The sequence below is a fragment of the Prorops nasuta genome, unplaced genomic scaffold (genome assembly GCF_024137725.1).
Source record: "Prorops nasuta isolate Cenicafe-Biocafe unplaced genomic scaffold, Cenicafe_Pnas_1.2 PNAS00018, whole genome shotgun sequence".
NCBI lineage: Eukaryota > Metazoa > Arthropoda > Insecta > Hymenoptera > Bethylidae > Prorops > Prorops nasuta.
Window position 1 is genome coordinate 4,680,518 of NW_027116815.1, and position 22,334 is coordinate 4,702,851.

The following is a 22,334-nucleotide window of genomic DNA, read 5'->3' on the forward strand; positions in this document are numbered from 1 at the left end:
TGATTCAAGGAAGCACGCGCAACTTCAAAATACGCCAGATGTGCACCGCCTAAGCTCAATCTACACAATGCAAGCTTGCAGCAGCTTAACCGGGAAATCTTGAAATTCAAGAAAAATAATAAATCTCTTCTACACAAAGTACTCTTTTAAATATTTCATTTCGTATCTCATAAGCAGATTTATAAATAAATCTAACAACAAATCGAGAGGGAGCTGTACGCTTTGCACCAAATTAACTATCCTCGTCGTAATAATTTGCTTGAAAATGGTGTCACACATGGCAAACACTGCTCACGAGTGATTCTAGCAAAAATAGCGATTGAAGATTACAGGAATTATTCATTCAAGCTGCTGTGCTAAGCAAAGAAGGTTAAAAGTAATCTATATTTCTGCTTCGTCTCTTTTCTTCCCTCTCATATACGTTCTCTTTCAAACACGGTGTACACCTGTACGACTAAAGCGCATCTTCGTGCTCGTTGTAAAATTCTGTGTATTTACAGAGAGTTAATAAGACTTTACAAATAAATAAAACGTGTTAAATTACGAATCGTCGGATAAATGAGTATAATTCTCGCTTACAGACACCGGTTATAGACGACTCTATTGGTTAATGAGAGAGGGATGCTTTCAATTTTTTCATGTGAAATTCTGAAACTTAACGAACGAAGATTCTAAAAAAATAGGGGGATAAGCTGCTTGCAACGTAGAAAAAAATGAAGGCATGTAAGGCTCTGGAAAAGCTTGAGAGAAAAAAGATGACGCGTTAAAAATAATTTTTTTTAATGTAAAAGAAACGGTTGAAAGAGATAGTTAAAGGGAGTTAAACGAGCGAACGAGATCTCACCTCGTTTCTGGCTTTGCCGAGGGAGGGGTGGTACAAGGGGGAAGGGGGTGGGGATAGAGGCAAGCTATTTCTCAGCTTCAACGACAGAGCTTTTCTTCGTGGGAATATATCGACGCGTCAGGAACACACAGGCCCGTTTACAATATCCGCCTATAGGTGCTTATATTTCGACTATCTCGCACGCCATTCCAGAACTGTCGATTGGCTGCGATCTTGCAATCCTCCATACAAAGCTTAAATAATAATAATAACGATGATAATAATATAGTAACAATAATACAGCATTTAGCAAGAGCTCGATCGAAAGGTTAATTTCGAGACTTTGAAATTTGGCTCAAATGAGCGAATTTCGCAAAATTGTTTCATTGGAGCTGCAACATTTATCTTACTGGGCCAGTATGCGAAATAAAGGGTGACAGTTTCACATACTCGAAGCACCGAAGTAGCGAAGCAGCTTCAAAACAGTCCAGAGGATGCGTGGTGGAGGTTCGCTTAATGCTCTCCCTCCCCCTCTTCTTCCTCCACATCCTCCTCGCCATCCTCCTTCTCCACCCCTCCCCCGCCCCCACCTCCTCTTCCTTCGCGTCCACTTCGTTTCCAGCGAGAGTGCGAGACATTCAGTCGGCAGCCGACAGCCGCTTCGAGCGTCACGTTCCTCCGCCACACTGCCGTTCCAACCCTCAAAACATAGTTGAAAACTAAGCTTGCTTCATCAATAAATACAATCACCCAATCGCAACAATTCTTTCCATTTGCTTCTCACTTTCAACACTTTTCACCAACTACCCATAATTTCTCTCGATCGTTCGAATTTTATTTTGTCCTGTGATCCGAATCGAGGAACCGATACTATTATTGATATGGTTCATTCGTAGGCTTAAACCATTACGCGAGGCATCGATGAGAACAAAGTTTTTATATATAAACGAAAGATTATATCGTTCTGTCAATCATTCGTTGATTTATTGTAATTTTATTTATACGTAAATACAGTGTTACACACATTTCACCATTCTTTATTTATAATTCGCGAGTGACTCTGGTGAACATTGGATTTGGATTTCATCCATGGCTGATTTGGTTCTCATGACAAGTCCTGGACGTTCCATTCACATGAATATCCCATACGATCGTGATCGATAAGGGACCTGGTTACTTCTGACGTTTCGGAGAATTTCAGGTAATTATTAATCCTATTGGCAAAATCACATCATTAGCGATTCGCATAGCGATGTTTTTTCTCAATCTGAAGTTTGCAATCGGTAAACGGTCGTTGTGATGACTAAGCAAAATATATAATTATAAAAATACAGTAATTTATTCAATGTTATTTAACAAAACTGACGAAAAAATATGTGAAACTTACTGTTTACTGCATGTGCATACTATAAATAATAATATATATGTTTGTCTGCACTTACAAGTGGGCTGGGTGGTTGTGGTATCGGATGATGGGTGGGAGGGGGTGGGGGTAAGAGAGTGGGGCTGAGTATCAGGAATTCCGGAGTTCGGAAGGTGGTTAATCGTGACGAAGGAAGTTCGCTGGAGAACCGATTATTGGCAAACGTCGTGCGAAAGTATGCAGCTGACGGTTCTCCAAACTCGCTGCTCCTTATCCTTCCTCAGCACGGAGGAAAATTCCAAGTTCCCCAGCGTCGTCGGTTGCCCTCCGGCGTGCGTCTCTCCGTCTTCCCCCGAGCAGTCGCATGCACACTGTCACGCGCAAATAATAAACGGGCGAAATAAGGATTTTCCAACTTTAACCTTTTATGCCATTTTAAAATAATAACTCGCCATTATTATTTCATTACCTTTTACGTTTCAATTCCTCCGCAGTATCTCTCCCTTTCACCAGACCCTCTTTCTCTTCAGCTTCAATTCTCTCCCCACTTCTCACCCTGATCATTGCGCAAATAAAACTCTCTCTCTCTCTCTCTCTCTCTCTCTCTCCCACCCCTACCCCATTCGATCTTCGATTAACGTCGAACCGTGGTTCCACGATTGCAATAAACCCAATACAATTATAATTAATCCTGGAATCGAGTCGATCGATGCTTTCGCACAATTGGTATAAATCTTGCTTTCCGGCGCGTGTGTGTAGTCGTTTAAAAGCGCGAATCCAAAGTCAATCGGGCATATCCGCGATTTAGGTGGCTCATGTAGGAATTTTACTCGCGCATGAGAGCGCAAGACACGTGATGGTGTGGCGCGTTATATCAAAGTATTATATCGATTAACTGTTGGCAGCAGAAGAGAAGCAGAGGAAAGCTTGTTGGAGGGTAGCGTGGCTTTGGCTTTCCTGTATTATTAATCTTTCTCTCTTTCTCCACTGGCCTCTCCATCCCTCTATCTACACCGCCTACGCTCCCCCCCCCCCCATCTCTCTCTCTTGTCCACCCACTTTCATTAATTATTACCACTCCTTTTCATTCAGTTTCTTCATCCAATTACCCAACCTCGACAAATTCCTTCGAATCTTCGGCTTCCTCCAAATTTCATCGAACAACTTTTCTTTTCGCGAGGTCCAAAAATACACCGTACGGAGACAAACTGGGTTTTTATCGGTTCGCGTGGACGAGTAACTATATATATATATATATATATATGTAACGGAATGTATATTTTCTATAATGTATCTGTTTGTAGCACACACACGCGTAACGTTCGACTGGATTGCGTCACAGGTAGGTAACGAGAGCGCGGTGCATGACAGGTGTACCTTGTGTGTGTTCTTCCATGTCACAGACACGCGCACAAAGAAACGCAAGAGGGTAAAAATATAGAAGGCGCTCCATTGTAGAATTTCGTGTGTGAGCTAGCCCAGTGAACAGACGCAAATGAGTTTACCGCGTGAATACACACGCCCTGTGGCCCAACACAGGTGTAGCCGACTTACGCAAACAGGGCTGAAACAGTTTTCCTTGTAAATGATAGCGAGAGGCATGAAGTTGAAAATGGGCCGAGGAAAATTGAGGGAGGAGGGGCAAAATGGTAGAGAAAACGACGAGCAAGTGGATGTGGGAAGAGTCTGTGAAATTGTGCGTGTGTTGCTTTATAGAGACTAAGCGCGAAGGGTGTATACATACGGTAGACGTGGGTGTAGAAGGGGGGGGGCGGAGGAGATCGCAGTGGTACCGGAAGGCAAGCAAGCACAGAGCCAGTCAGGCAGTCTCTGGCACGCACGACTCTTGCGCTTGATCCTCTTTGAAGCACGGAAGCTGCCCGCAACACCTGACTGACTCGACGGATGCGTGTATGCCAAGTTTAACCGACAACGGAGCCTACTCTATACGAATCGCCTCGGGCCAAAAACAAAAACTACGAACAGAGCTAGCAAGTTAACTTTGTTTACTCAGTCGATTCCCCTTCTCCTCCCTAAAAATTCATCGATCGTTGAATGTAATTTTTGAGTTGGCGCCACGCGAGATTTAGAACGATTTTGCATTGTTCTTGACAGTGGTATTTAAAAATATAATACGATTCGGTAATTAATATCATTACTGAGATGTTTAACATTGCAATTAGCGAGGTTAACTTTGATTATTCGGTCCATTCTTCTTGCCTTTGAAAATCAGATTTTTGTGTGTAAATTTTAAATAGGAGCCACGGGAAATGTAATGGAAGAAATCTTGTGTCATTGTCGAAAATAATATATAAATGTATAATTTGATAGTCAAATATTATCAATTGGTTCAGGATTTGGAAATTTTTTATTTTTTAACTGCTGACTGCAGTCACTAATAATGTTTCCCCGTTACTGACTATATACACAAAGCAGCTAAAAAATGCTAAAACTTCCAAATTCTACATTAAAATATAAAATTCCACAGCTTTGTTTATTCAGCAAATTCTTCTTTAACCAGAAATTCATGAATCGTTCTTTGTAATTTTTAACAAAGAGCTGCATTATAATTATATGCAAGAACAACTATGAGTCTTATATTTATTGACCATATTACATAAAAGTACAACTAGATAATTAGAAATCATTGTGTGTACTGTTTAAGTTAGAGCCACGAGAAATACAGAAAGAAATTTCCTCACCCCCAAAATTCCTAAATTATCGTTTATAATCTTCAAGCCTGGGCTACGCCAAATATGGAAGGGTCCTTGCGTTACTGTTGACAACAATACATAAAACTACAATTTGATAATTAGAGATTATGGTTAAGGTATAAAATTTCCATAAACGGAGATATCGAGGTATATTCTGGGAGGATACGAGCAAGCTTTGTGGAACGCGGAGATACGTGGTACTATCTCTATTGTATTCTCGCGCTTAACGCTTCTCCATTCAACCACGTGTCCGACAATTTTCGCTGACACTGACGAACCGGCTGTACGAGGATACACCTGGGAGCACCGGATATTTCCCTGGATGTATCAGGCATTCATCGATCGATTCACCAAACGCTAATTTACCCCGTTCCGTCTCCCACCGGATTGCATTACACCCCCCTCCCCATCCTCCCAGCTTTCTACATCCCATTCTCTTTCAACTGTCACCGAGAAACACACAAACAAAACGATGACAATATTTAACACCGTTTAAACACTTTTGTAAACATGCTAAATATCGTAATCGATTTCTCGTGCAGGAGACGACAGAAAGTTTTGCTGGAACTTCGCCTCGGAGCAGAGAGGTCGAGTGTAAAATTAGTCGAACGCTGAGATGACAAAGCTGAATACGGAATTAAAATGTTGCAAAGCTCGTTAAGTTTCTTGCATTTAAATCTTTATCGTTATTAATGCAGAAAATTCTGTATACAGCATATTATGTTGCAACACGGTGTTTCATTCCGGGACTGCAGGTTGCTGGAGAAATCTTTCAAGAAAGGGGGTCGAAGGGGTATTTAGATGGAGTTCTGAGGAAAGGGAAGGGGGGGGGGGAGGCTGAAGGAGAATTTAGCGTTACATCAAGGGACTAAGAGAGTGCTGCAGACTTTACTAGTGTATGTATAGGATTTATTACTGCTTTTGACTGGGTTTTATTGGGTCTTCCGAAGTTCGGCTAACGTCACTGTAACACAGCCTGCGCGTGACGTCTTTGTAATGGAATCAAGTTAAGCGCGAGCCCGTAGCCCGTTCTACGCGCTGAAATTTTACATGTTACCTGTCATATCGTGTCAGTCGAGGAATAAATTGCAACGTATTTTCTATAACAGTTCGTGTAACACGAAGCGCAAAATTCACGCGAGAGAAGATGAACGTTGAGAAAAATCAATGAGATCATCAGAGTCCATTGAAGAAAAAATTGGCGAACCCTCGGAATTGCTAGAATCACGCTATAGCCTTGATTCGTTTACCCCCCAATCGAAATCTGCCACTCGCCACGCTCACCTCGCTCGAAATTTCCAATTTGCTTCCGTCAATCGCGCGCGAGCGCGCGCGCGTTCTCTTTTCTATATTTTTTCACCCGATTTTCGGATGAAATTTTTGTCATTCGATTTTCTCGCGGAATTACGCAGCCGCGAGGAGTTTCCGCGTGAAAATGGTTTGGTTACTCGCCACTTTCCTTTTGAATCTCCTTCGATCGCGCGAGCATCGTGAAATAGCGCGATGACTGTGCGTGACATTTTTCTAACGAAAGCGGCGAGAAAAGCAAGGAAGGAGGCAAGAAATGAAGGAAGGAAGGAAAGAGAATGAGAGGGAGGGGGTGGGGGGGGGGGGGTAAGTTAAGCGTATAGTAGTAGTACGGCATGCGCGCACATGCACGCTAGTCAGCATTACGGTAGACATCTGGCCTGTCTCTCGACTGGCCGTTCTAATATTGGAAATTTCACTACGCCTCCTCCGCGCGACCTCTTCTCACTCTCTCTCTCTCTCTCTCTCTCTCTCTCTCTCTCTCTCTCTCTCTCCACCGGTGCCAAAGCTGAAGCTGAAAGCCTTGCGCCGCCGTGCTGTACCATGCCTCGCCGTGCCATGTGCGGGACATATGTATAAACATAAGCCACCAGCCTGCATGAAATCTTCCCGACTAGATCTCTACCACCCCCCCCCCCCCCCCTTTACCATCTCGCTATCTCATCAACCATCCAAACATTTCTAGCCACTCCATTAATTAACGCTCAATTAACAACTCTTGGAAAAATTCACCAAACAATCTTAAACCCAATAGTATCGCTATATTTATATATAATATTATCTCAACATTGCTCTCGGAGAAATTCGCAAAGTTCCTCAGGTATTACCATCGGAAAACGTCATTCGTCCAATTTATCCTCGACCAGCCGCGTGTTGAGTTAAGTAGCGAATCGGGTTTTCCTTAGAAATTGTTCCCCAAGGAATTTCATTTTGAAATAATAGCTTAGAAATAATACGACACCCCGCTAATTTCGTGCAAATATCGCTATCGCAAGGCTTACCAGCCTGTTCCCTCTTTTGTTTATTTCTCCATCCTGTAAATCCGTGTGCTGCTTAAAATATTAATCAACTTTCGACAGCTAATTAATGGATCCTCGTCGTCTCAGACTCGAAACTTTGCACCAGTTAAGTAACTAAAGAGAGGAAAAAATACAACCTATAAACAACCCGACGAATCCACGTTTTTCAATATCGGATCGGTGAAGATTAAAATTCAACCTGGTTCTCTGATATAATTAAAGAGGGACGTGAATGTATATATATATATATATATATATATATAAGAACGAGTGTCGCAGCTTGGAGAGCGATTGTCAGCTGTCTCCAGTTCCATTAATACCTCGTGCAGTGAAACGATGTTTAAGCCCAGTTCAATGAGACGAAATCCCATTGACTTATATATATATATATGTAGAACGACTCGATTCAATTTGCAGGCTTGGATAAAAAGCTTCCTGTAGCTTTGCAAGCTCAGAAGAGAAAGTGAAGACGCAGTCGGATGTAAATGTTAAAAATGGCAAACGTGACAAATCGAGATATTACTCGAGATCGATCTTAAGTCTCGCGAGAAATGGCTCGGGGAGGTTTGAAGTTGAGCTTTGCGCGTCTCCCAGCAATTCGTTAAGACGCTTAGTTAAGCAAACAGGAGCACAGTCAGCGTAAGGTGATATACGTGCCATGGCAGAAAATCCGAGGCTCTCTCGCTGATAATTGCAGCCGTGGCTCGCCTCCCGGTGTAAAACTATATCCTACGCTTTTATGTTTTTCGATAATCAGCACGGTGTCATCAATCTTAAAACACGCCAAACTCTTCTCGACGATTCTCGCGATTGGCGAATAACGCTAACCGCATTTTCCTCCTCGACATATCCGCCGTTGCATTGCGCGAGAAACGAATCTTCTGGATTTTTCTCATTTTTCTATCGCCTCACGTGGCTCGTGGACAAACCAGTCTGTTTCCTCATGTGTAAAACGTATTCCCCTATAAAATACGTACTATGCGACAAACTTTAGTCAGCTGACAGCACGAGCTGCGTCAACAAGCTGCAAAGAAAATTAAAGAGCGATTTGTCACTTGTGGCCAGCTTCATAAAGCACCAAAAGTTTTCTCGCGTTGCGCCACAGAACTAAAGTTCCTTATTGAACGCGCCCCGACACTTTGCAGCAGCTCTGTACAAATTTATACAAATTTCTCAATTCTCCATTGAAAATTCTTCCCGCCATTACTTTTATCATATATATACATTTTCGCTCGGTTCTTCTTAGGAATTTTCTGATCGGTAAATAAATATCGCTGGTGGAAAATAATAAAGGTTTCTTGACGCGTGACTGAAAATATTAGCCATCTGTGACAATAGAAGATCCGTCATTGGTTTTCGGAGACGATTAATCATGTTAATCGGTTTATATAGGCATGAATGATTATATTGGTGAAAACGCGTCATAGATTTGTTCCCTTTTCTCGATTTCGTGAGGTATAGCACCGGAGAGTGGAGGGGGGGGGGGGGGGGGGGGAAGAATTAAGGTAGAACTGTCTCTCTCTCTCTCTCTCTCTCTCTCTCTCTCTCTCTCTCGGTAAGCGAAGACGTTGAACGTGGGTGGGTTGCAATAGTTGGAGTTTATCGCCAGTGGGACCTTTGGGTACCTTCTTCCTTTTTAATTAATTATCGCAGTCGACGGATAATAAAAATTTTGCACCGGTTGGCAATGCAGTTTCATCATAGAAATTATAGCGAGTCATCCGAAGAACCATTTCTTGGACGAAACGAAGGGCTCGTTTGCATTTAACGTTAATAACGAGACCATGTGGCACCAAAGCCAGTCGCCGGTGCTCCGGGCGTCAATAAAATAAAATTTCACCGGGCGCGGCGCGTTGCACCACGTGGATCTTAAAGATTATTTCCCGCTGTCGTCCCATTCGGCCGTCTGCCATACAATTTCGTGCCCGCTCCAGTTATGATTTTTTATTGTTCCTTTAATACCGATCTTTCATTGCCAAAAGTTTTGCACTCCTCGCCTTCCTTAATAATATCAACTTTTTACGTACAACGATAAAATCTCTTCCACTCGGAGGAAAGGAAGAATTTTTCTAAATAACGCACAGCTTTCGTATTTTAAACGCGACCAAGCATTTGTCTTCTTTATACATATTCCTGCAAAATTCTATATATCCATATATAACCGCACTGCAAATTTCAAACGCCGACAGTTTGCTTGTTATTCAGTGTGCCTTCCGAATCCCTATATATATGGATCCTGTCGTTAGTTCGTAAAACTAATGGGACGCGTGCGATTAAAATGGCCATCGGTATGCGAGCCGTGAGATGGCCCGGCGAGCACGTAGACGAAATATGTGACCATGTCACCTACCACCACCACCACCACTAACGCATCCAATCAATCAAATTTCAATCGTTTCGGGACCACCACTGGCACGTACCTCTTATCCTTCCTGTTATTCCCTTTTTTATTTCGCCTCTCTCGAAAATATCTTATTCCTCCCCTCGTTAAGCACCGATTATTATTACCTGCACGAAACATACATTTTTCGAAATTAATCCACCAAATTTTGCCTATCTATTTTCAGACACATCGATCCGAGTATGAAAGTGGAAGGAACCATAGCCACCACCACTGCAGCGGTCCACCATCACAAGGACAAAGTTAAAGTGAAGGAAGAAAAGGAGTGTTTCCAACAAGTAGCAGCATTCTCGACGAGCAGTTCGACGTTCGGAACGTCGTCGGTGAGTGTCGCGACAACTGCAACCGGAAGTAACGGAGTCAGCACGGTGGTCACCACCAGCACCACCGCTACTCCAATCTCCACCGCAACCACCGTCGCTACCTGTCATCAGTCTGTACCTGCCAGCTCCACCAACCCCAGGGATGCTTCTCCGGTTGACCTGGATCTTAAAGCCAAGGCCAAGGGTGTTACTGGTCAGTGCTAACTGAATGATTATATAATCCATAATTGCTTCATTTTTTTTCTACGTCATCCCCACCCCTGTATCTTCATACAGCTCTTCAGGGATGTTGTCGCTGTATGGATTATGTTCAAGATCGAAATAATCGTACAAAGGTTATACGCGTTGGTCTTATACGGTGAAAATTAATCGGTTGGTCGGAGAAATTAACAAAGAAGAATGAACGCGAACGGTGATTGCGAGAGGCAGCTTAGCTGTGGACGTACGTCGTACATTAGTTTGGAATATTGCATGGGGGCACCCGTATATTCGGCGAGCGGGCGCGCGTTGCTTTCGCCAGAATCGTACATTTAGTCCGAACTGCAGCAGTTATCTAGACTGAGAGAGTCGAGAGCCCGCAGCTACCTTGGAAACGGCTAGGAGAAAAAAGCTCTCGCGCATCAAAGCGCCTCAACCTGTACACCCAACACCGTGATTCACCATTGGGGATCCCTGCTTTTGTCAGGAATTGATTTCATTCGAGTCAGCTAATAAGAGCAATCGTACTTTATTAATTGTCTGTGTAGAAATATTTTTGCAAAGATTTTCTTGGATTCTCTATTGAAAAGTGTTTTTGAATGCTTTTCTTGCAGACATATAGAAAAACAGAGGTTTCTGTTAGTGAATCAGTCGTACATCAAATTTTCGTACCGAGGGATTTACTTATTTCGATCAACCAATTGTAACAAACTAAATGTAATTTTATTCTCGGTACAAAAGGAATTAAAAAATTATTGTTTTATTTATATAGGGGTGTTTGAACAGTTTTTGCTATCTTTTTCGAGTAAAGAACAATGTTGAATATTTACTGATAAAGAGGGTTACTTTTCGTATAAAACAAATTCAGAAAAGGATTAAAGGTGTTTCCGTCATAAGCCGACTAGCGTTAAAAAGTTGTTGTATATATACATGAAAAATTAATCGTTTCACACATAGAGCTGTTTATAAAATTTCGTTAAATTTTTGGGACAGAAGGGTGATGGAAATTCAGTGGAAAAGGGGGGTGGTCTTCGTAAGCATATCCGGGAAAGGTGGTAGATTGGGGACTATCGTAAAATAGGTACGGCACCGGGACACCGGATATGATATCAGGCTGGAGCAGAATCCCGGTGGAAGTGTTGGACGTGTCTTATCGCGTCTGGACCAGGCAGCGCGAACTCACCTAACCAACACTAGGCCATCCAGTCAGCCAGCTTGACTCACTGCGTGTAGGAGTTCCGCCATCCCCAATCGCAACATTCTGCGATCGCATTTCGTTCTACCAAACACATACACACATCCCCCCCCCCCCCCCCCTCCCCTCTCTCCCACCCTCTCAAACTCACTAACTCACTTCAAATTCCATCCCCTACGTGTCTATGTGCCGAGAATATCCTGGGAACGTTCGGCTATGAATAAAATCAGCCAGATACTTGATTTCGTCCCACTGTGTTTCACGGTGATGGAAATGTAGAAAATTCTCCAAAAAATTCTGCTGTTTTTCCTGAAAAAGGAAGAACATTCAATTCTTTATTAAAGCAATCGACTATGTGCGCCGTTGCCGCGTGACGATACTACGTGGATTTCAGCTTCTTCCATCTGGCCAATCAGCCACCGACTCACCGAGACATGACGAATGGTCGTTGGGTCATCTGGCTCTGCCGGGTTTATACGTCTTTGCTTGGTATTCGCTTGCTTGGTACTTGCTGCACATACGAATTCCTGAGAAAGTGCCTAGAGAGGTGATGGTAATGGACCCCCCCCCCCCCCCCTCTCTCTCTCTCTGATTGTGGTTCTGCTGCTGCCGCCGATGTTACTATCCCTATGGCCAGCTGTTACTTCCGGCAGAGGTTCTCAGCCCCTGGATGCTTGCAAAAATATTGCTAATCAACCAAATCCTTCGCAGACTCTCTCATTAATATTAATTCTACCATCGATCACGGGTCTGCGGTTAAAAGCTCGTGAATTTCGGTGAGAGTCCATGATCCTGACCGATGAAAAGCATCGTAGCAATGTTGTTGGTATATATATTGATTGAAAAAAGAAACACGAGAGATCGAAGCTATAAGGGAGAGAATTTTTGCAAACTCATCAGGTTGGTGGTGACACCTGATCAGCAGAAAGCTAAGGAGGCTTTGGCTATGAGAGCGAGGGACCCTTGGGGGAGTGCGAGATCGATAAAGCGCACGTGCAGCATTGGGCTGAGAGTCCCTGGAGGAAGTAAGTACGGTGGGACTCAGCTGTCGCCTCCTAATTGCCGGGACAATGCAACAGATGGCTTTGATCGCAATTCCTTCCTCACCTCCCTTCTCCTCCCGGGGGGTCCACTCTTTCCATGCTGATTCGATCCAGCTACCTCCCGCAGGATTTCTCACTGATTTTATTTCCCCTCCCTACATAATTTTCTCTACCTCCCCCTCCCCCTCCTTCCCACCCTCATCAGAAATTCTTCCACGACATTCCCTCATTAAAATTTAATGAAAGATCAACCAGATACATGTATATTCATAAATACAATCGATCAGAAGATACTTTCAAGATTGCAACGTTTGATATGCTTCTGATATGGCAAGTATATATATATACAAATGCATACACACACACATATATATATATATATGGTACAAGTTTGATCCACAGACTCGAGGATTACGAGTGACATGGATAAATCAGAGAATTTCATTTGGCTGTCAGTGGCGAATTTCACGTGAGGCGGTCGGTAATGTTTCGCTATCGGCACATTTCCCAACGCATCGCATGGATGAAATCTGCATTAAAATGATGCATGCAGAAATTTGTATGTGTGTGTGTATTATATACATATAAATATATGATATACGCGCATCTTACGCAGTGGAGTTTCTTGATGGAAAAAGCAGAGTTTCATTTAGCTGTCGGAGGATTTTACTTGTTTTCAAAGAAGGGGTAGGTTAGAGCGGGAGAGGAGTGGTTTCGTTATCGGCATATTCCGAGCTTCTGCGTAGCATTTCAGGACGCATGGAGCGCGAGTTCAGCAGGCATTCCAGAGATACCGCGGGGAACATAGAACGGGAAACAAGACAAGGCGGATGACATGGCCCGTAATTGCATGTTATCCGCTGCACTCGACGTGCCTGCGAACGCACACACGCATCTACCATACTCACACGTATATAGAGAAACCCACACCAATGCACACACCCAAATACGACTGTGCGCATATAGCGATCAAGCTCCATACATAATACCGTCTCCATATACGTGAAAACGCAGGATTCTCCTCATTTTTATACCCCGTGTGCTACGCCCTCTTCGTTCTTCTAAAAATTCTCCCTGTATAATAATAATAATCTACAATAGATTTTGCAGTCTTTTAGACTCAGAAAGGTTCTCGTACCATCGATCTTCGCGATTACTCGTGGAATGGCAAAAAATTTGGCAAAGGGTGGTGCTGGCCGACTCGTAGAATCGATTTTTGATGTATTAATAATAAAATACGCGAGTCGAGCAGGTCTTTCTCGTTTCGGAGCCACAGGTTTTCGAATTGCATATATATAGGTATGTAGAAACAAGGTGGAGAGGGGTCGGCGAGGGTCGGGGGGAGTGAGGTTATCGCGTCACTAGCACCTGACGCCGGTAGCCTGTAGATAATTACCTGTACCTTAACTCCTAGCAAACTGAACTACCTTTTGCGAATTGCGATATGTATGACGCGGAGGACACGGGAAAAGGGTGAACCGTGGCAGGAACACTCGTGACAGCAGAATTTCCCGCAATTTCATGCCTAATGCGATAAGAATCGTCCAGCTTTGAATCCTGCACGGAGAATCTCAAGTATCCCAATGCTTGGCGCATTCAAATGTCTGCCGAATGTGATTTAATGCGAGCCGAGCGTCGCTCTCGTCGATCCACCATTTTCAAAAACTTTGTCCGTTCCTTGACAGGGTTGTTTAACGCGAGATATCAAATAAACCGCGTAGCGATAGAATCCAACAAACACGCGTTTATGCCAAATTTTTCCTTCCCTGCTAATTAAAATTTTGCATTGCAAAACTTTAAGCGGTGGTCATATTTCAGCTAACTGTATATTTCTCTCGCCAACCGAGCTTACCCCATCTGTCGCTTTCATTTTTATGAAACTTTCTTTCGCGAATGCATCCAAGTACATATTTCATGGATTCTCATTGAAAGTGTAATCTCGCGAATTTAATTCCTCCACTGGCAGCCCCGACTGCTTCAATTTTGTCCTTGACGCGGTCCATTGAATTGGTCGATCGAAAAATGGATTATTCTTTATCGCCAAATTACCAGAAAAAATAGACATTTTCAAGCAACTCGCTTATAGAATTTCTGAAAATTTATTTTACTTTCTGTTACATCGGCGATGATACACTGATCGATGATTGAACAATTTCATGTGTCAATAAAGGACGTTTCGTCATTGGGCATTTTTTAGGTTCGACCAGCGGAACGAGGGAAAATGTGAACTCGCAAAACGAGGGTCTGGAAGCTTCACCCTCGCCTCAAAGTCTGAAGGCCTCGGCTCGGAATAGCTCAAGGTCACCAGAGACGAGGAGTCCATTACCCTCGCAATTAGTCAAGGTCGATTACGACGAGGAGGCAGCGAGTAGCAGAGCGGAAGTTGAAAATGAAAGTTCCAATGGGGGCTCCAAATGTATCCCTAGTGTTTTGGCTGGTCATGGCAAGCTTAAGAGACTTCTTGGCACTTTGGTCCAGTTTGCCAGTGACATTTCGCAGGACACTGGTGATACCGTTAGAGCCTTGGTCCTTGCACTTCTGGTACGTACTTTAATCACCCCCCTCCCCTTTTTACCTTCAAAATAATTAAATTAAAGAACTCTAAACGTCGATCGAAATGATTAAATTCTACCTATTGCCTATATATAATTAAATGCAGAAAAAAATTCCTGCGACGAGTCTAGTTACCTTAAACATATTAATATATATATATATATATATACGTGCGGTAATCGTCGAGACTCTCGAGACGAAAATAAGTGCAGCACGCGTACCAGCTGACGGAGTTGATCGTAGAAAACACGTTCTATGTACCGAGTACTTCCTTGGGGTAAACGAACATGCTTATCTTATTAGCTGGCACGCTATATAAAGTTTTCTTCCACGTCCCTTAATTTTCATAACAAATGCCTACTCAAGTTACTTTTTATCCTTTATATATATATAGGCTCGAGCGATTCGCATCGTTCGACGGCACTTTGCAATTTTAATTCCGACCAGTTTTCCGATACGACAGGAAATTCTGTATAATGATAATAATAATAAATGGAGGCTGGACGATGTTAAAAACGGAAGGCGAGCGAGAGACTAGAAGCCACTGAGCGAGTTTTTCCGGAGTACTCATAAATTGGTATTTAAAGGAGGATAATGTTTCCACGCGTACGAACGAAACCGGGAACATACGTTCCGCAAGTGTGACATCTGGTAGCCGTGCTTAGCCGTAAAACGATCGGCAGCACGTGACAAAAGCGAAAGCAAATCCGTATGTATAGCAACTGCCTGTCCAGTATTACACATGTACACATTGCGAGCACACACATGCATGCCAAATGACAAAAACAAGAAGCCATCCGAACGACTCATCGTATATATATAAACTTCCTCCAATGACGAGAAATTGCTCGTAAAGATTCTTAAAGCTCGCCAAATTTATTCGATTTATACTTAATTACCGCAGGATACAATTAGAGGAATTTGTTTTTTAGCCGAAACAATTGTCACGAATTTTCTTTTAACGGTTAGTGGGTACAAATCCGTGTAAAATAAAACGGTGATATTTTTGCGGGGAAAAAAGTATTCGCGCGGAAGGTGTGGGAAGCGAAGAAATTTATTTAACGATCGGCTCGGCTCTAATTAGGCGAATTCTCGCCTTTTTAATTGCAGAGCGGCAGTATGACAGCGGAGGAGTTTCATGCTGCGCTACAAGAAGCCACGAATTTTCCTCTCAGAGGATTCGTATTACCGTATCTGAAGCACACTTTGCCTTCGTTACAACGGGATCTCAACCACGCTGCCAGAGCTAATAATCAGGTAAACTTACATATGTATAATTACAATTAACCACCTTCAATTGAAGATTCGCCAATTTCATCTCTCCTACGTATAAATTCTCTTTAAAGGAAATTTTAAAAACTATAATAAAAATTATAGCGAAGAATATCGATCAGTATTTTTTGGAGCAATTAAAACTGTGAAATTAATATTCCAGCCGAATGTTTTTCCTCTCAAAAAGACCATTAGAATGATGCACGCTCGGTTATATTTGGGGAAAAAGACGTATTTGCAAGGTGGCGATTTCGCCATAAGGCGCAAGATGCTTTATTAGTAGAACCGCAACACGGTAAATCACTGCGCGTGCTTGCAATGCGACGTTTTACTACTTTTCCTCCCTCGATACCTTTAACGTCCGATAAAAATGGTCATTCTGTACTGGATATTTACAAGAGAGTCCATGGGATAGAAATGAAAGAATGTTGAGAAAAGAGATGCTACTTTTTCCAGTCCATTGCAGAGCGTTGTGTACGTGTGCGGTAGATCGATGACAGATCTGATTTTTATTCCACATATGCGTGGGAAATGCAGAGAATTCAGAGTGGAAAGAAGTCAAATTACACAGCCTGTTTATATTCAGGTGCTGATCTGTCGCACATGGCTGATGTCTTTCTTGTCCCTGCGGCTACATTCGCTTTTGGTAATACGCGACGTTATCGTCTGGGTCACGTTGAATCCGAATGAAATGAAGCTTTTATCAACCCTCCATTCTGTTTTTTCATTTCACTTATGTTTACATATCTTCTTTTCTCTTAAAAGCTGTCAATTTATTGTTTTAAAAAATTGTAAGAATAGATTTTAAAGGATTTTGTCCTTATATTTTATTATATTGCAGTATATATAGATAATTGGAACGTTAAACCAGAGATGAAAGGATAAAGTTGCAATTTTTACAAGATGCCCGTTGAATTTTGTCAGCACGAATAAACGCAATATAACATTTTGCGATTCTGCGGAAAATGGCGAGGGAGCTTCGCTATAAAACACGCTGCTATTGCTTATAAAGCTTTCCAGACTTTTACTCACGAAACTTGACAATTGTCTCGACTGAAAAATCTAGTTTTCTTGCACCAATAAGGACGTTGCACTCTAGGCTGTATATTAACTATCAACTTGGTTGGTGTTTAATGGCGTAGGAATAATTTACTTAGGAATGCAGTTTTTGCGATGCAATGATTTATTAAATGATTAATGCAACGAGTCGAAGTTAGCTTTCAATATGTAGCATTGGTGCTGCATAATTCATTATTTGTTATTGAAAATTTGTCGGGTATCGATTTTCATAGAGAGACTCGCAAGCGAGGAAAGACGAGGAAGCCTGGGAAATTAAAACAAGTTTTCAGCCGCTCAGCTTTTCTCTTCTGTTGATTTTACCAGGTCTTTCAGCCCACCCCAGCTCGACATCCTTGCCGTATTGCTGCCTGACAAACGTAATCTATAACGAGACACAACGAACAAGTCGATTCCTTGTTTACCGTACCTATGCAAATGGAAAATGCTAATTTATCAGGGACCGTTGACTCGAGAGTCTCTCTCATCGAACTGCCCTTTTGCCCTAAACCAAACAATTCTTCCCAATTCCATTCCCTTTAAAAGTATTATTTATCCAGAAAGCTTCATGGAATATTCAATGAAACGAACCATGCAAAACATTCGCGTGCATTTACGGACAAATGAATTTCATGCGAGTGTTTGTACAAAAATCTACAACATGTATATATATATATATATATATATATATATATATAGAGTGGTACGAGGCACTAGGAGGTAGTTGTGGATGGTCCAATTTGATTGGAGTGAAAAAAGGGGGTGAATTTGGTCGCTGGGTGCAGCGCCCTCTGACCCTTGTGTGCCAAGCTGGCAGAAATGTAAATGCTCATCTATTAATTTGCAATTCGTTACCTCTTTTCCCGGCTGTTCCTTCCTTTTTTCTCTTCTTCTCTTCCTCCTTCGAGAAAGGCAACAGCTGCCGGCCGTTCTTTTGCCTCGCGGAAAATATTCCGTGATTCCCTCCTTCCTTAACCACCCGCGCACAAATTTTCTTCGAAGTCTTCCACAGAGATTCCTTGACCCACCTAACCGTTCCATTCTTTCGCGTCCCCAACCTTATAAATAATCGCGAGGAACATATTTCCCTCCTGTAGCATAAATCCATTCTTTAATTAAACCGGTAGTATTTCGTCTTCGTAGGATTTGCCAAATTGTCAAATTTGTCAAACCCTTCTATGATTACGATCACGTGACCCTGCATTAATTAACAGCTTTTTTTGTTTTCTTTAGTTTTAGAAATATAATCCTCCTGTATATAAAAACTTATTAAAATGGAAAATTCCATGAGACTGATGAAGAAGAGGGAGGATGTAGTTAGATCGTCGATATATAAGTGCTGTTTTCTCGCGTGATTTTCAACGTGTTATAACATTCACCCTGAGGAAATTTCCAATGAGAAAGTTTGCGGTTGAAATTTGTGTAAACGAGGAGGGACGATCGATGATCGTTAATTGCGAATGGCGAATTGTGCGAAACGCGGCTGGCTAGCCGATATTGAATTAGAAGCGATAAATCCCGTCCTGCCAGAACTCGACTTTGCTATTGAGAGAATCGCAGAGAAGAGGGATAAGAGAGGAATGAGAGGCCAGGTGCTTGCCACCAGCCTGTAAGTCGTAAGGAGCTGTAAAGAAAGCAGCGAATATTAAAAATCACAGCAACCAGATTTCTCGCCTCGAGAATCGAAACATTCCTTAATTTCCTCTCACGATGAATTTCCGGAAATTCACCCCATGCCATATATATATATATATCTCACATTTTTCAGGGACCATTGAATTTCAGGCCTTCCACATATATATATATATATATAATAGTTAGCTGACGAGAAACAATATTTTTCAGACATGCGTTCAGTATCTACGCACGAACGAGTCAGCCGTGCTGGAAGTGGTGGGCCTAGCGGTTCCCTCGGGAGAATCCGCGGAGTTGTTCGGGGAACACGGAAATCATTGTGGGCCCCATTATTCTCGCCCCAACTCCAGTGCAAGCATCGGCGGCCAACACGGAAGCTCCGGATTACTGCATTATTCCCCCAACACTGCGCACGCACCAAAGCGTCGGGCCTCGGACAATTCGTGAGTGACGTGAAATCAATGAAAATCATTAAACCCTGCAGCGAAAAATTACCAAAGCCCTTTTGCCCTTTCGCCCAACTCGTTAATTACCCATCCAAATCATCCGTGCTTTTCATGCTAATCGAAAGAAGCCCATCAAATTCATCATTCATAATTGGCTGTGCGAGAGAAATCCTAAAACGTTAGCCTCGTAAAGAAATTAACAATTTTAATAATTCGTCTCAGGGATCGAAATTGATTTTCCAAATGGCGCTGCAGGACAAGCTTCGTATATGTATATAATAAATTGATTTTACCCATTGAATTGCGTGCCTTGTTTTCGATATCGTTAAAGCACCCTTGCGGTCAATGCAAGCTGCAAGCACTTTCAAGCTTAATCGGACGATAAATATTAGCTTTTGGCTAAGAATTTTTGAAACGTGCCTCGTTTGCGGCTTGGCAGCTGCGTACATCGAAAATTATTATGGTCATGAAACTGGTCGAAGATTGGATTCTTGCCTCTCGCCAAACAATTTCAGCGCTGCTCGATAAAGCCCACACCTCGCCACGGAATACCAAAAGATTTAACATACATTATTCCACAATGTTACAACGCCCGATCTCGTCGCAATTACATAAGCGTGTGGTTGGTGGATCGGGAGCTATATCTTGGGGAGACTTCCGGTTGAGAAAAAGTATATAAGAGGGGTAAAAAAAACGTGAGTAGGAGGTCGCGGGGACCAAGTGACCCAATAGGAGGATGGAGCATGCGGAAACGACGGATTATTCTGATGAGATTCAAGCAATATCCCTGGAATATCCTACCAGGTGTACCGCAGGAGGGAATGCGTGCTTCGGACGTGTAAGCTTCACTCGAGGAAAAGGGGTGGATGGGAGTGTAGTAGTGAGGAGTAAGGGGTTGAAGAGATGGTGGGGGGAGGGTATTAGCAGGGTGCCGATAGGCACTCGAGGCGAGCTCGCCAGAGGAGAATGGCTGGCGAGATGGGGTGGGTGTTCGGGAAAGGTGGTGTCCCAATGATATATGGAAACGTCACTGGCAGACATATCGAGAGGCAGGGCGCCATTGCCAACGCGTTTTGTCGCCTTGGAATCGCTTCGTCGCCCCAGCAGTCCTTACTCCCATCCGCGGCCGCGCGCATGACTCCCACCAATTTTCCCATTTCTGTCCCAAAGATTTCAAAAAATCCACTCGAACCTCATTTCTCGACCAATACCTGTCCCGCATATCACTCTATGCTTTACACAGGCTGCGATTGAATTTTTGCAGCAGTTATTACGAGAACGGGGGACTGCTGGAGGACGGGCCGATATATGCGGGGAAAAGGTCAAATATCTGGGGTCATCATCAGCATCACCATCAACAGCAGCAGCAACCGCAGCAGCAGCAATCTGGCGATACGTATTGCTGGTACCATCCTTTGCACTCCTCGGGGGGTACGGTTCAAGGTCTGTCCCATGGCCACGGGCCAAGTCCAGTTCCGCCGAGTTTGGTCCAGATCAATCAGATAAACTCATTCGGTACCCAGCAAATGGCGCAGCAGCAACAGCAGATGCAACAGATGCAAAATGGCAGTAGTTTGGACGACGAATGGAAAAATATTCATGTCATGCTAAATTGCATCCTGGGTATGGTCGATAAGACGAAGAGAGCGTTGGCGATATTGCAGAGGAGAGGCTGCTCGAGTCCGGCAACTTCGGCAGTTGCAACAGTCTTGACGACGGCGCAAAATGGTACCGGTACTTCCGGTAATCCTTCGTCAACGAACGGCGGGTCGCAGGTGGAGTCTTCCGTTGCTGATAGGGACGGAAGTTTAAAGAGATTGTCGGGAGAGATTGTTGCGCATACCATCAGAGCCACCGAGGACAGGGTCGCCGAGGTGAAGAGAAGGGCTGGTACGTAAAGGATATCTTATAATTGCTTTCGAGTTCTCTTTTATTCATCGCTCGCCTCGACTGTTTTTAGAAGAGGCTGTCCTGGAAGTAAAGAGAGCAGCTGTAGCGGAAGTGCAACGGGCAGTTGCTGTAGCGGTTGCAGAATCCAGAGCAAACGAACGCCTGAGGGTCCATAGACTATTGGATTTGCCCATGTCCCAAAGAAGCCATAGCTCCATCCGCCAAAGCTCCTTCTTAAGAGTTCACGGAACCGGAAGTGCCGCGGAACCAACTGCCAGAGGAACTGCAACGCCTACCACCACGGCTACAACCGCTTCTAGCACGATACCATCTACCACCGAGGACGACAAGGATACTCATCTCACTAATTTAATGAGTTCTGTGAGTCGAGCAAAACAATCACTCGTTATATTCTATTAAATGTTCAACGTTTTTCAATGTAATCCCGTTATCGTACAGAGTTGCTGGAATTGTGGTAGACCGGCTCTTGAAACTTGCGGTGGATGCGGGATAGCGAGATATTGTGGTTCGTTTTGTCAACATCGAGACTGGGAGGCTGGAGGTCACCATGCAACTTGTAACAATCCCACTCCGCGTGAACGAAGAAGGTCAGCTTCCCGCAGTCCTACACGAGTGTGTCCGGTCAGTGTCAGTGACACTGAGAATCATCAAACGCCAACAGCTGTTAACGTTGCCAAAGGAAAGTGACGGCGGGACGTCAAATTTTTGGCGTTGCGCAAGCTGAAGAATATCGATGAAAGAGATTAGAGAGAGAGAGAGAGAGAGAGAGAGAGAGATAAAACTTGTTGGTGAACGAGTTTTTTCCGATCCCAGAATGTCAGTAAATCATACATCTGAGTCCTTCCTTTGATGTGTACCTTCGTTTCTACTCTATTGGATCTCCTATAATAGAAAATCTTATTCTTAAGAGAATTTAGAGGATACGCTCAATCGGTAAAATAAGTCTCGCAAATTGTTCGTTCGTACAAAATGATCGCTGGATGGAAAAATAAAAGGTGCTAAGTAAATATTTGAAAAAGACAGTTTTTATGGTAGTATATTTTGATTGGTAAAATTAAACGATTAGTAATTAAT

General features: G+C 43.1%; 1 protein-coding gene across 2 annotated transcripts; it reads left to right on the plus strand.

Moving 5' to 3' along the window:
• The first annotated feature begins 1,489 nt into the window (after positions 1 to 1,489).
• Positions 1,490 to 22,281, plus strand: nvy (CBFA2/RUNX1 partner transcriptional co-repressor nervy). 2 transcript variants are annotated; one of them, XM_066738205.1, is made up of 9 exons: positions 1,490 to 2,024; positions 3,491 to 3,528; positions 9,795 to 10,144; positions 14,585 to 14,928; positions 16,051 to 16,197; positions 19,114 to 19,346; positions 20,614 to 21,239; positions 21,310 to 21,620; positions 21,699 to 22,281. In XM_066738205.1, exons 3-9 carry the CDS (start codon positions 9,811 to 9,813, stop codon positions 21,945 to 21,947), a joined length of 2,244 nt encoding a protein of 747 aa, XP_066594302.1. In that variant the 5' UTR covers positions 1,490 to 2,024; positions 3,491 to 3,528; positions 9,795 to 9,810; the 3' UTR covers positions 21,948 to 22,281. The 2 variants fall into 2 exon arrangements, with proteins under 2 accessions (XP_066594302.1, XP_066594301.1); XM_066738204.1 differs by lacking the exon at positions 3,491 to 3,528.
• Positions 22,282 to 22,334: the final 53 nt, after the last annotated feature.

Excerpts from the sequence above, each read along its gene's own strand:
- nvy (XM_066738205.1), top strand. The coding sequence starts at position 9,811 with ATGAAAGTGGAAGGAACCATAGCCACCACCACTGCAGCGGTCCACCAT. Across the intron at positions 14,929-16,050 it reads CCTTGGTCCTTGCACTTCTG|AGCGGCAGTATGACAGCGGA; the intron begins GTACGTACTTTA and ends TTTTAATTGCAG. Across the intron at positions 21,240-21,309 it reads CGAGGTGAAGAGAAGGGCTG|AAGAGGCTGTCCTGGAAGTA; the intron begins GTACGTAAAGGA and ends GACTGTTTTTAG.